Source organism: Notolabrus celidotus, chromosome 2 (assembly GCF_009762535.1).
Source record: "Notolabrus celidotus isolate fNotCel1 chromosome 2, fNotCel1.pri, whole genome shotgun sequence".
NCBI classification, from domain to species: domain Eukaryota; kingdom Metazoa; phylum Chordata; class Actinopteri; order Labriformes; family Labridae; genus Notolabrus; species Notolabrus celidotus.
This window is the reverse complement of record NC_048273.1, coordinates 19,171,513-19,185,847: the sequence shown is the minus strand read 5'-3', so window position 1 is coordinate 19,185,847 and position 14,335 is coordinate 19,171,513. Positions and strand designations below refer to the sequence as shown.

The following is a 14,335-nucleotide window of genomic DNA, read 5'->3' as shown; positions in this document are numbered from 1 at the left end:
GGGTTATGATTAGGGTAAGGGTTAGGGTTGTGATTAGGGTTAGGGTTATGATTAGGGTTATGATTAGGGTTAGGGTTGTGATTAGGGTTAGGGTTGTGATCAGAGTTAGGGTTGTGATTAGGGTAAGGGTTAAGATTAGGGTTTGGATTAGGGTTAGGGTTAGGATATGGGTTAGGGTTAGGGTTCTGGTCAGAATTAGGGTTAGGGTTAGGATCAGGGTTAGGGTTAGGATCAGGGTTAGGGTTAGGGTTAGGGTTATGATTAGGGTTAGGGTTAGGATTAGGGTTAGGGTTAGGGTTAGAACCAGAACGTAATATAAGCAAACAGAATCAGAACCAAACTCAAGCAAACGGAACCAGAACCGAACTCAAGCAAACCGAACCAGAACCGAACCAGAACCGAACCAGACCCCAACCAGACCCCAACCAGAACCGAACCAGAACCGAACCAGAAATGGAGCAGAACAAGAACCGAATCGAACCAGAAGTGTTCCAGAACCGAACCAGAAATGAACCAGAACAAGAACCGAACCGACCCGAACCGTTCCAGAACCGAACCAGAACCGAACCAGAACGGAACTCAATCAAACAGAAGCAGAACCAAAAAAAAGCAAACCGAACCAGAACCGATCCGATCCGAACCAGAATCGTTCCAGAACCGAACCAGAACCGAACCAGAACCAAACTCAAGCAATCAGAACCAGAACCAAACTCAAGCAAACAGAACCAGAACCAAACTGGAGCAAACATTATCAATGTCCTCAGTGCAGGTCGCTATTGAGAAAAATCAGATGCCTCAGCTGGGGTGGGCTGATCCGATTTCTCGTCAGTGAGTATTTGCCCGGTCTTCAAGAAGACTCTCTGAAGAAACAGATGTAGCCACGATACACAGCCTAGATCCTATATCCTCACATGTGATTGGCCGCATGGCCGCCATGCTGACCAATCAAAAAAAAAGTTCTGCTGTGAGCAGAGCTGGGGCTGAGCACTGTGAGAGCTAAGCAGCGAAAGGAAAAAAGTGTGAGTCGTCTCTCTCGATGCGAGCCGGCTCTTCTGATTCACTATAAAGCATCGGCTCTCAGAGCCACAGCTTTTGATCATGACACATCATTAATGTGCTTAATCTGTGTTACAATTATGGGGTTTGAGTTGAGTTGAGAAACATTTGTGGACATTTTTGTCATTCAGTTCTATTTAGGTCATTAATGCACTGATCCTCTGATCATTATTATTATTTAAATATTTCAGTAAGGCAGCTTCCTGATTCCTTTGCTGGCTCTTTTGTTTTTTTCTTAGCTCATTTTATATTTTTTGAGAAAAGAGAAAGCTGAGATGTTGCCCATCATTGTTACTTGGTTGCACTAATAAAGTGAAGTGCTGTACATCTTTGGTTGCATTATTCTATTACCAATTTGCCATAATTTTTAAGTATGTAAGAGATGATTTCATTGATAGCCATAGACTACATGTCTTTCAATGTAGACTTCCACTGACAGGAACATATTAGACTATTTAGGAACTAAATTAGGAACTAAATTTAGACTGTCATACCAGCTTGATCATCAATGAAAATGTCCTGGAAAATGATCTCTGGAAAAGAGTGGGAACCCTGAAGTTGTTTACTAGTTCTGTCACCTGTGATCCTTCTGACACCTTGTGTCATCGCTGCCTTATTAAACCAGTAAAAAACCCTTCTAACTGTTAGCTTTCTGCATATAGTCTAAGATAAAATCAATGAAAACAAGTAAATTACAGCTAATCAAAAAATAAAGTAACTGATTATGTAACATATTTCATGGCCGCTAGACAAACTAATCTTAGTCTTTTTTGAACGTTTTGACAGCAGTATTTGATTGTGATCTTTGACAGTGTTTAAAGGGATAAAGGGAGTGTGTTTTGTTTGTGTGAAGATAAGCCACCCAAGCCTCTCTGCACACTGACAAATCGACATTTGTTGTGATTACTGCTTTCAGAAGGAATCACTTTAAGCAGGGTGGAGGAATTATGTGAGTAAACTGATTTGTCTTTTAGGATTTTCCCTTTATCGTATTAGGTCTAATGCTGACAAAATGCCAAGTTATCAGATCCCATAAAAAGATAATGTACCGTATGAGTTGTTTGAGGGAAAATCTCCTCAAGGCTTAAACTAGCTCTACTTCCATTCTCACCGTTAACCAAAGTTCAGTAGACTACTAAATTCCCTGTGAAGGAACCCTATCTGATAAGAGGAGCAGTAATCCTGGTAAAAAAAAAAACCGATAGTCTGCCAGGTGTTGTGAGCCCGGTCATGCAGCCAGGAGTGAACAGGCTCACCCTCCTCTGCTGCTCAGTCAGTGTGTCAATGGAGCACAGATCGGCAGCAACTAAATGGAATTCATAGTCTGGTGGACTCTTCAATGTCCTATTTTTTTCTGACTTTACTTTTCCATATTGTGCTCTGTACAGTGCGTTACTTAAGGGGGTGTTTGATTTTCAATATTTACCTAAAGATCATGGGAGCTCAGTGGAAAAGCTTGTGCACATCGGGGTGTAACTCAAGGGATCGGGGCCGATGGGAGGAGGGTCTGCCGAGGATTTCTAAAGCTGATTCCATTTCCGAAGGTAAACTGAAAAGGTAAGCTATCAGCGGGTCGGGCACGGCACGCCCCTCAGCGGGTGGAACAAATAGCGGGCCGTTTCGTCCAGCACCTTGTCTGCTTCACCCATCTGTCATTTTTGGAAGATCTTCAGGATATCATTAAGTTGGTGTTTAGAGGAATGAGCGAAGGAAGAGGTGAGTGGGTTCACTTTGGAAGATAAAGCCTTTATTGTTTGGTGCTCTACGCTGTGATGCGCACAGAGTCACCGTGCGTAATTTGCAGGTGCAACGAGACCCTCACTGTGTCCTCTTAGTCACTGAAACATATGAATACGTACAATGTATAAAAGTCAGGGACTTTGTCGCGTTTTCTTCTAAGTGGTCTTTTCCTGCTAGTGATTTTGTGAGCGTCACGCAACATGGCCTCCACGTTCTCTTTTACGCACCCTCGTACAACCTCAGCCAGTTCTCCAAAACAGATTGACATTTCTGTTTATGGTCCCAATCTCAGTTTTCGAAAACAACGAGCATCTGAGTTTTCTATTTAATAACCTGTCACCACTGTCGCTACAAATACAATGAGTTAATCATTACACAGGTGAGATGTCAAACTTTTTTTTCGGAACACTGTATTCATGTAGATTATTACGATTATTGATATTAACACAACATGTAACGTTTCTCTCGAGTACGTTATTCGAAGGAGTGCGTTGAGCTATTTGTGATCACACAGACTTCACCCGTGTATTAAACTTCTGTTTCACAGGTGTTTACAGTTTTTCCTGATAAAATCTCACATTGAAATGAAACCAGGATACTGATGTTGGCCCTTTGTAAATCCATATTCACTATTTTTTTCTGTAAAATGTTATGAACTTTATTTCCTCCAGATCTGGGTCATTCTGTCTGTGAGGCATTATTAGTGCTGGACACAGTGGCACGTGAGTTGTGAAGGTGCTGCTGTGAATCCAACATGGAAGGAAAGAAAGAGGGAGGAGGAGGGGGAGCTTGGTCCTCTCCAGGAGCCTCCTCTGCCCCCAGCTCTGCCTTCTGCAGGAGCATGTTCCTGGCCTTCTTCATCTTCTTCCTTGTTATTGGTGTCTTTATAGGTCTGGTTATTGGTGAGTTTGTGGACAATATTGTGGCAGTTAAACAGATATTTTACTGGTATTAGCTATTAAACTATTATGTTTTTTTGTAGCCTATTTGGTGCAGGAACAGCATTATTTCATGGAGACACTGGAGCTGAAAGGTCTGAAATATGATCCGGCTCTGCAGGATGAGAATTCTGGTTTCTCCATCGTACTGTCATCAGTTTTAAAGTCCAAGGTTAGTTCAGACTGATGCATGCTGAAGACCCAGTTATCACACGAATGTGTCTTTAACATTTCATTTTCACTCTCTCACAGATTAAAAATGTCTTCAGTGCCTCATCAGTATCACATCACTTTGTTGAATGCAGTATTGTTGCCTATGGGTAAGTGAGAGCTGAGCTGAGAAAGATAACTCACTCCATGCAACAAACATAACAGCTTCCTCTCCTGTCCTCCCAGTAACATTAACGGGGACGTGATGGCAACGTTCAGACTGGTATTCAGAGTTTCTAAGGTCCAGCAGTATTCAGATCATTTCGTTCAGGACCTGTTGAGAGCCGGACTCAGCTCAGCAATGCACGGGAAGCCACTGGAGGTGCCAGAGTTTGGAGGAATCAGCACTATCATCTTACTGGGTAGTGAATCTTGTCTGTCATCAGCTGACTGGCTCTGGTCCAAAAGTGCATGGTTTTTAGAGGGGGAGACAAAAGAGCTGTGTTGTGCCTTTTGTTAACATTCACAGGATCCAGTGTTTCATTTTCTGTTCATTCCTAGGAGCCAGTGGGAAATCGTTTTATACAATTGGAGATGATATGACTGGTGAGTAAATATAAAAAAATATATGTCTACACCTTATGGTAATAAAAAATATCTGGGTTTAGACTATAAGTTGTGCTACATGTGCTTGTTTGTAACTCTAACTACATCTAGTTCAGTGTGACTTTCAAATGATATGTTCACTATTTTTCAGGTCTTATAACAATACCAGTGCTGTAATCATTCCTTTTGTTCCTACTGGTCATAAGGAGATCCCACCAGTATATAATTCTACTGTTTGGGTCTATATGGACGCTTGAAGCAAAATTAAGTTCTTGTGTTAATCCAAAGCCAGTTGAATCAAGTTAAATGGGTATCATCCAGATGTACAGTATCTCTGGAAGCTAATCCCCCCTTGCTTTTTCACCACCATGAAGAGAGCAGGAATAACAAACGTTAAATTCCCTCAAAATATTTGAGAAACAAACTTATTTTGAAAAGCCCAACTACATCCAGCCTCTCATTAGCTGAGACTGAGCTTTGTGTTATATTTTGCTTGACTCCCTCACTTTTGAGCCAAACTAGGGGTGGATCTCTACAGAAAGTATTAACAGAGGGGATATTTACAATATCTTTTGCTGTGTATATAATTAGCTTTCGGGTGATGTTTTCAACATCCAAATGAAAAAAAAAAAATCTGAACTTATCCTTTCAGACCTTTAAATATTATTGCACTGAAGCACAGTAAACATACCAACACCTTAATACCACACTTTCTCAATGTGTACCTTTTACTGTGACTCTCATTCTTGCTTTTTTCAACCATCTTTGACCTCCAGCCAGGTGTCCTCACAACACATTCACCTGCGACAATGGAGAATGTGTCACCAAAGTGAACCCAGAGTGTGACTTCATCCCTGATTGTGCAGACGGATCTGATGAAGCTCGTTGCGGTGAATGATTCTTAAGTCTACATATTTGATTGCTGTGATACTGTAAATGTAAAATGTATAACTTAATTAAAACTTTTCGCCTCAGCCTGTGGGACTCGTCCTGTGATGGGGAGTCGTGTGGTGGGTGGTGAGGATGCTCGGCACGGGGAGTTGCCTTGGCAGGTCAGTCTGAGGTTCCATGGACGGCACACATGTGGAGCCTCTATCATCAGCAAGCGCTGGCTGGTCAGTGCAGCACACTGCTTTGAGAGGTAGGTAGTAAGGATCATTGACATATCAAGGTTATTTACATCATTTAACTTAGTTTTTGGAAGCTCGTATGTTTGGTAAAGTTTTGTCATCACTTACTCTTCTTTGTAAAGGGAAAATGACCCCAGTCAGTGGACAGCCCTGGTGGGAGCCAGACTTGTGAGCGGCGAGGAGTCTGAGTCCAAAACCATCAACATCAAGTCAGTGGTTGTGTCTTCACACTACAACCCCATGACCACCAACAATGATGTTGCAGTGCTGGAGCTGGAGACCCCTCTCACCTTCAGCTCGTACATCCAACCCGTCTGTCTACCTGCCACGTCTCACATGTTCACCCCTGGACAGAGCTGTGTGGTGTCAGGGTGGGGCGCCCTGCACCAGTTTAACCGTGAGTCAACCTTAGTACATCATCAGACAGGAATTTATATTGAAGGAGAGCAACCGGATACTATGACGTCAGAAGCTGGTTGATGTGATCATATCCACTTATGTAGTCCTCAGAGAGAATCATTGGGTTATCCAAAAACAGGTATCTGTTCTTTTTTATATATATATTATATTTAAAATATATATATTATTGTATATATGTAATGGAACTAATCTCAAACATAAATGCTACCTGTTATGTATTTCACAACAGTTAGCTTAAAGCTCATTATCAGCAGCAGTCGATTGGCAGGTGCTGGTTGAAACATCCACTAAGTTATAAAATACTATTGAATCAACTACAACACTGGACACATGGCACAGAATGACACAGTGCAGTACATCACAAAAACACAGACCCATGTTTAAGTACCACTTCACTCTGCTTTATTGTGGCTGGCTGTCTCCTCTTCCTGCAGTTACAAAACCACAGGCTGAAATACAATCAGTATGTTTCATTCAGTTGTCCTGTCCTCATCTGTCTTTCAGCTGCTGTGCCTCCCACGCTGCAGAAAGCTGTCGTGAAGATCATCGACTCCAAGGCGTGCAACAAAACTTCTGTGTACAGGGGAGCAGTTACGAGCAACATGATGTGTGCTGGATTCCTTCAGGGCAAGGTGGACTCGTGTCAGGTCAGTGCTGCTTCACTTGGTTCACACGAGATGACAATAGAAGGATGCGTTATCAGCTTACATTGGTCTTACAAAACTGTCTTCTCTCAGGGCAAAGTTTGTATAATTACACTGATGATGTAGTTTATCTGTTCTATCTTTAAAATGTAAACAAGGTCAGAACTGTATTTTAACACTGGTACCACCTGGAAATAGAGGCCTGTGGGATTTTTGTGTTGTTTCATGAAAGCGCAACATTGTATGTTTACTAGTAATATCACAGCAAGAAAACATAAATTTCCTCATAACATTCCTAACATACATAGGTAGAGGTAATCAAATATTGTAGCTGAATCACTATGTCATCTTATGATCACGTGACAGTATACACACAAATCAGGACTGGATTGTGCCCTTTTTAACATTGTTTACAGAGACCTAATATTAGAACCCCATGAGTGAGCGCTTTGCAACAGTGAGAAGGAAAAACTTTGTTTTGAGCGTCAGAAATCTAGAGAAGAATCAGACGTATTGGTGGACATCCATCTGCCATAAAGAAAAAGAGAGCGATATGAAGAGAGAAGAGATAGAGACAAACAGACAGGTGGAGAGAAAGTAAAAGTTATAAGAGTGATTCATTGTGCTTGTTAACCGACATCAGAGAGTTATAGGTCTTTATGATTGCCCTGCAGGGTGACTCTGGAGGGCCTCTGGTCTGTGAGGGGGCCCCAGGGAGGTTCTTTCTTGCTGGGGTTGTGAGTTGGGGCATAGGTTGCGCCCAGATCAACAGGCCTGGCGTTTATTCCCGCGTCACCAGGCTCCGCAACTGGATTCTAAGTCACACGGATCCCAGCCTGGTCCAAGATTACTCTGAGGATGTTCCCACTACGCCAGCTCCTGTTACAGGAGGAAGCCTCAATGAGCTGCCCACACCCAGACCCACAGCCATGGATATGTCACCTGCACCAGTGCTACCCGGTAAAGTTAAAGGCAGGAATGCCCTTAAGCCAATTAGAAATTAAGTTAAGAGAGGTTGATCTTTTTATTTGTAGTCATACACTCATGTTACATGATGTGTCCATCATGTCTTCCAGTCTCTAACTGCAGTGGAAACTTCCAGTGTAGCGCTTCTGCCTGTATCAGCAAGGTCAACCCTGAGTGTGACGGAGTCCCAGACTGCCCCAATCAGGCCGACGAAAGGAACTGTGGTATGTTTTATTTAGTAAGGAGTGCACATGTCAGGTGTTTTGGGAAATGTTGCTGAAGTGTGTGTCTGTTTCAGACTGTGGTGTGCGTCCTGCGCTGGGCGTGCACAAGATTGTGGGTGGAGTCACAGCTCGAAGGGGGGAGTGGCCTTGGATTGGCAGTCTGCAGTACCAGAGACTTCACCGCTGTGGCGCCACGCTCATTCACAGCAAGTGGCTACTCACAGCAGCACACTGCTTCAAAAGGTACAGCTAATGTAGAACAAAAGTTTACACTGTGGACAACATACTGCAACATACAGACCTTAGCACAGCAGCAGATGACAATGACTCTCTATTACCCCCAGCAACCTAAGTCCAACTGACTGGACAGTGAGTCTGGGATCTGTGCTGCGTTCAGGTGTAGGTGCCCTGGTTATCCCCATCCAGAGGATAATCATCCACCCAGCCTTCAATGGCACCAACATGGACCACGATGTGGCTCTGCTGGAGCTGACAGTACCAGCCCCGATGTCCTACACCATCCAGTCTGTGTGCCTACCTTCACCGATACATAGCTTCCTCAAGGACGCAGAGTGCTACATCACAGGCTGGGGGTCCATGAGGGAAGGAGGTCAGAGATTAATAATCCTATTCCTTTCTGGTTTAAACATGTTATAAGTAAATAGGAATTAGAAAATCATCAGTAGATTACTTTTATAACTCACTAATACGGTTATTATGACCCTTTGTCTTAGGTTCCTTGACCAACCTGCTGCAGAAAGCTGCAGTGAGCATCATTGAGCAGGCAGACTGTCAGCTCTCATATGGAGCCGTGCTGACACCAAACATGATGTGTGCTGGACACATGAAGGGAGGCAGAGACACCTGTTTGGTAAGGACATTATAGAATCATGTTATACATATAGCTTTAGCACAAGATGGAAACTTACCAAACATTCTGGTGTTGTAGTCTGTCATGTAGTTTTATTACGGGGCAAGTATGATATAGGAAAGCAAGTGTTTTTAGCAGCACTCACATTGTCGAGGCTTATCCAAGAGAGGAAGTAGACCTTCTTTCCTTAAAAGAAAAAAGAGCCCCCACCCCTTTTTACCTGCTCCCTGTAATCCTCTTATGTAAGGAAACCTAAATGCATTCCTGTCTTGGTCAAAGCACCTGGCATCTTAGCAATGATCTGAGTGACTTTCTTTCTTTGTACCTGCTTGGTCTTCCATCCTCTACTGCTTCCTCTTTCTTCATTAACTGATTTACTCTCCCTCTCAGAGAGTTAAGGGCATTTAAATCTTTTGATCTTTCTCATTTCTCCTCCTTCATCCAGGGAGACTCTGGAGGGCCACTGACTTGTCGTCAGCCGTCTGGACATTGGTTTATTGCTGGAGTGACTAGCTGGGGACATGGATGTGGGCGAACAGGGTTTCCGGGCGTTTACACTCGAGTAACGTCTGTCAGGAAATGGATATCTACATACCTGCCTTTTTAAAGAGACAGAGGAACTGACTCTTAAAAATAAGACCACCTCCATTTTCAGCACAGTGGATTTCCCTGATGCATCTCATCCAGAGAATTAACTGTATGAGGACACAAGTCCTTTATAAAGCCACATTCACACACACACAGAGGTGCTATTTCTAAGACTGTGCAATTATCTGAACTGGAACCCTCTTTTATAGAAACAGAACAATACAGTTTGAGGACTTCAAGGTATTTATTTCAATTATTTATTTTTTCTGTCAGGCAGACCTGCTCATGGTGATGTGTTTTTTCTATTTTGAGTGGGGCTAAGAATATATTATGGGTATGTTTTTTTGTCTTTGTTCTATGCTTTCATAGCAAATAAGACAAAGATAAAATGTTTGGCTCTCTTGGAAAAATATGGTTCTTTACAAAAAAAAAAAAGGATCCATGAACGGGGTCTTAAGGAGTCCACCTGTAGACTTGCGTAACATAAGGTCCACTCATGGTGATGTTTCAATAATATTCACTTAAATGAAGAAATTGCAACTCTGATTGGCAAGATTTATTGATTGTTTTTATTAAAATCCACACACAATCACCTTGCAGATAATGTTCACCGAGTTTCCTGGCTTTCACTTGGCTTCACAAACTCCCAGGTGGTTCCCTGATATCCGACAACCCATGCACACAAAGCTGAGAATGGCTCAGTCCCCCCTGTACAGCAAGCAGACCCCGCTGAAACAAGCCCACTACTGTGAAAGGCTGCAGATAGAGTGACAACCAGAAAACAGGTCAAACAAAACATTTTTGTTCTCCAGGCGTACTTCAACATAGGACTGTTTGTAGGCCTGTGAATGTCAGGTTGTGAAAACACTTGAGTTTCTGCTCAAGTCTTCATGGTGATTTTGAGTAGGCCTTTTAGAGTGAAGGTGTGTTAAGAGAGCCTGTTTTGTCCCTGAAGGGCTCCAGTTTTGCTGCATATCTTCTTTGCACAAATATTTAGTCTCTCTGAGGGTAAATGCAGTGAAAAGAAGGGGGCTAAAATGGGCTCACTGCAGACAGTTTGAGGAGCAACTGTAGTGACAGAGAGAGAGACTGTATTCTTATTTGTAAATATTGTTTTGAGTTCATATGTGGTGCTTGTGCAGGCTTCTAAACTAAAGACATGAGCAACCTAAGTTTCTTAGTTTAAGGAGAGAAGGGGAAGGTTTCTACAAAAGCAATACTACAGTAAACACGTGCTGTTAAATAATGTATCAGTGTTGTATACTGCTACACTGCAGATTTTCCTGTACAGGGGCCTGGCACATATCCCAGCATGCACTGCACAAAATGTAGGAAACATTCCAGCCAGGTTGCTAATCATCACAGGGTCAGGCACATTCAAACACATTCACACAAACAAAACTTAAATTCAGAACTTCAGTTTGGACAGCTATACATCTATGAACATGAAGCTCCAAATAGCACATTTCATATTACAAAGCATGTTTACTTGTTGAGCAAGAGAATAATTATCAACAGAAAAAACACGGTTCATGGGATTGAAAGGAAAATGTCCAAAGAAGAGTTTGTTATGTCTGGTGTCCACAGGACCTGCACGCTTGCCTGTCTGTGAGTGAGGTATTATGATAGAAGTTGATGGTGTGCTGAGCCATAACACCTGTGCACAGCTACTTGCCCTCTGGTGGTAAACTGTGCTTCTCCTCAACATCAGTCTGAGGAAGGCTTCAAAGAGAGGAATATTACATGCGAGCTCTTTCTCTCTGTAATCTAGAGTTGTATGTTCGTGACACGATGTTCCAGGAATCCATGTACCGGTCCATACACATGGCGAGACATTTCTGTGAGGATGAAAGCAACAATACATATACATGATGTGAATAATAAAAATATCTGAACTTTAAGTTGAAATGGATTTTCTTCTTGTCTAATCAACTTTTCATAGCCTAAAGACATTGCCTTCACTCGTGTCCAGAGCTTTTTGACCGGGGTGGGCCAACTGAGGCTCTCACATAGGCATGGGTGGCCAGTGCATTTACAAATAAATAACATTTACCCTTTCTGTCTTCACAACCTACTTTCATTAAAGTATTAAACAGTTGTTATATTCCCTTTGACTTAAAAAAAAAAATACATGACAAAGTGGCATAAATCTTCTAAGCTTAATTCTTTAATTACTTACAAAATATGTTTTTTCAAAGTCACATTTGAGGGCACTAATAAAGAAATCTACTGTCAGCCTTTTAACTCATCCCAAAGTATAGATTGTAACAGAAACCCCACCTCTGACAGGGCAAACAGCAAATCATAGTTTAGGATTTTGGGGTGGACCCTGGGGTGGCCAATTGGATTTTAAGGGGTGCCAGTGCCACCCTTGGCCACCCCTCTGGACACACCACTGCTTTCACTATCATAGGATTCAAATAATACAGACAATTCTTCATGGGCACGTGAGACCATGGGATTTCTCGCGTGAATATGCATTACACATACTAGGTTTATGAAAACTTTTATCACATTGTTAGATCATGTCATATATGATATATAACATTAAACACTTATAGACTGTGATGGCCAAATACACACCTGCTCAGAGTTGTCCAGCGAGCTCCCTGGTTTACCTACGCACTTCTTGAAGCATTTATCCGTCATTCTCTGCAACACGAGGAAAATGTTTATTCTTATTAAATAGTAAATGCTGGCTTGTAGTTATTAGAGCAATTAGCAACACAAATTTATTGAAATGTATCTGACATTTTGTTGGCAAGACTTAAAAGTCACTGACTATACCTAATCAACGTAACATCTAGTTAGAGAGTCATGGTTTTGTAACATACAACATTTCATTGACAAGCGTTTGCTTCTGCTTCGACAGACGACACATAGTAACAGTACTACGATATTGATGGCAATATGCTCTTGCATTTCATGACATGCAACATGAAAATCAAGGTGCTTTCACCATTAGCGAACCACACACTTCATGTTTTGGGTCTTGCTAGCTGAGTAGCTAGTCTGCATCCATTGATTTACCTGTAGAAGCTCCTGTGCGTTAGCCACTGCTATCTGGACCTTGACCTGCTCCATGATCGTTCCAGTGTCCAATTTACCCCCTGATCCTCCTGCAGAGAAGTCCTGCCCGAACCCGTCCATGTTTCAAAGAGTCCTGTCTGAGACTAATGACCTTACAGAGTTTCTTTGGATGCACGTGCAAAAGCGATTGCTAGGTTCGGAAGTTTTCGATGCCCTTGACAGCGGCGGAAGACGTCATACGTCATTTCCGCTAAGGGCATTCCGACATGGGAAATGTAGTTTTGATAATTGGTCAATGAATTGGCCACAATTAAGTCTCAGAACTAAGATATGTGTAAAGGCACTGCTAACAACATTTTCTGCGGGATACATTTAATTCACGTGAGAGTTTGATTTCGGCAAATGCTTAAAGAGTATGCCATAACATATCTTTCCCAATAAAACACACACAAAGTCACATTTTGCCGCACGATGGAGACAAACTACAATGAGACTCTCAAGCCGAAACATTTAACCTAATGGAATATGTTTTTTCCCCCTAAGTTGGAAATCAATTGTGAGATACCTTACAACTAACTAAAGGTTACATTTACATTTCATATTGAAAATGTTGTCACTTATTCAGTTTTTTTTTATTATAAAAAAAAAAATCAATCTTCTGCTCATGTACTCAATCAAATCAAATAAATACAGATTTTGAATTTATATCTTAATTTGTAACAGCAATATATAAAAATGAGTTTGTTTTGATTCCTTTGTTTAGGTTTGTTTGGGCTTTCATGACTTTAATGTCTGGTTTGATTTGGTTTTATGTTAGATAAAATGAACAATTAAATTATGAGTAAATTACATTATTTTTGTAATCATGTAAGTCACTGAGATGCTCAACAGATGGCAGGATAAGAATTAAATTCAATAATAAAAGAATGACATGCATCCACAGTGAGTCATTTTAGTCAGGAAATTCCGGTCGGTATTCATAATTTACCAACACAAACATACACACCAACTTCTGTGCACCTACACCTCAGAATTACCTATATCTACACCCACAGGTACACATACACCTCCATTGCGATAAACAACTGCACCTAAAGGACAAGTAAATAGATAGTGTCACTGAATACTTTTTTTTCTTGTCCTTGTTGAGTTTTGTCATTGTATGTCTGGTTTGATTTGGCTGAATATTTTATATGACTAAATTAATAATTTGATTATAAGGGAACATTTGTTTTGCAACCATGTATGTCTATCTGATCTTCAACAGAAGGCTGTTTAAGAAACAAATCCAATAAAAATGTCAATTAAATCAGAGTAATTCTTAGTCCCATGGCATAAATATATGTGTTTTTGTTCTTGTTGCTTTCATTGCTAAGTGTTTTTTGTAAGATCATTCAGGCTACTTGCGTCTGAGAAGTATAAACAAGTTCAGTTTAAAGTAAACTTGTCAACTTGCCTGGGTAACTATTTGTTAAAAGCAGGACCCCACTGTGGAAATAGAAAGTCATAAGAACCGTCTGCATTGTTAGGTGTTGAGGTCTGGCCATGTGGATGACCTCCTCTGAGGACCCTTCTCCTTATGTTTCAGAGAGGATGACCTCACTGAGAAGACCACCTGCCTTGAGTGAATAAATATGTGGTACAGTGAGTCTGCGGGCAACAAAGGAGTGACGGTTACTGTCAACAAAACAGACCCTCTGTGAGAGGCTTGATGCAATGCTGGGGGCATTTAAGAATAAACGACAGGGGGGTCTGATTAGTGGCGTTCCCGCCTGAGAGTAATTAATGAACAGTTACACAATGCTTGCACACACACGGACATACACACACACACACAGGACATGTAGACGCATAAGTCTTCAGACCAGTTTGGCTTCAGGCCACAGGGCTGGATGGGGGAGGGGAGGGTTCGGTTAAAGTGCAGCAAAATGAATTAACCCTAGATTACAATCATGAGTTCATTAATCTAATC

General features: G+C 41.6%; 2 protein-coding genes across 2 annotated transcripts; one reads left to right on the top strand and one right to left on the bottom strand.

Moving 5' to 3' along the window:
- The first annotated feature begins 2,540 nt into the window (after positions 1-2,540).
- tmprss9 (transmembrane serine protease 9) lies at positions 2,541-11,228 on the top strand. Its single transcript, XM_034709249.1, has 16 exons — positions 2,541-2,772; positions 3,468-3,698; positions 3,779-3,906; positions 3,987-4,054; positions 4,131-4,306; positions 4,446-4,490; positions 5,267-5,380; positions 5,466-5,631; positions 5,743-6,017; positions 6,545-6,687; positions 7,359-7,644; positions 7,761-7,874; positions 7,949-8,117; positions 8,219-8,484; positions 8,609-8,745; positions 9,191-11,228. Exons 2-16 carry the CDS (start codon positions 3,551-3,553, stop codon positions 9,350-9,352), a joined length of 2,397 nt encoding a protein of 798 aa, XP_034565140.1. The 5' UTR covers positions 2,541-2,772; positions 3,468-3,550; the 3' UTR covers positions 9,353-11,228.
- Positions 9,875-12,610, bottom strand: timm13 (translocase of inner mitochondrial membrane 13 homolog (yeast)). The gene is made up of 3 exons (XM_034709262.1): positions 12,364-12,610; positions 11,917-11,985; positions 9,875-11,171 (listed from the first exon to the last, which is right to left on the bottom strand). The coding sequence occupies exons 1-3, from the start codon at positions 12,481-12,483 to the stop codon at positions 11,073-11,075; spliced, it is 288 nt and encodes a 95-aa protein (XP_034565153.1). The 5' UTR covers positions 12,484-12,610; the 3' UTR covers positions 9,875-11,072.
- Positions 12,611-14,335: the final 1,725 nt, after the last annotated feature.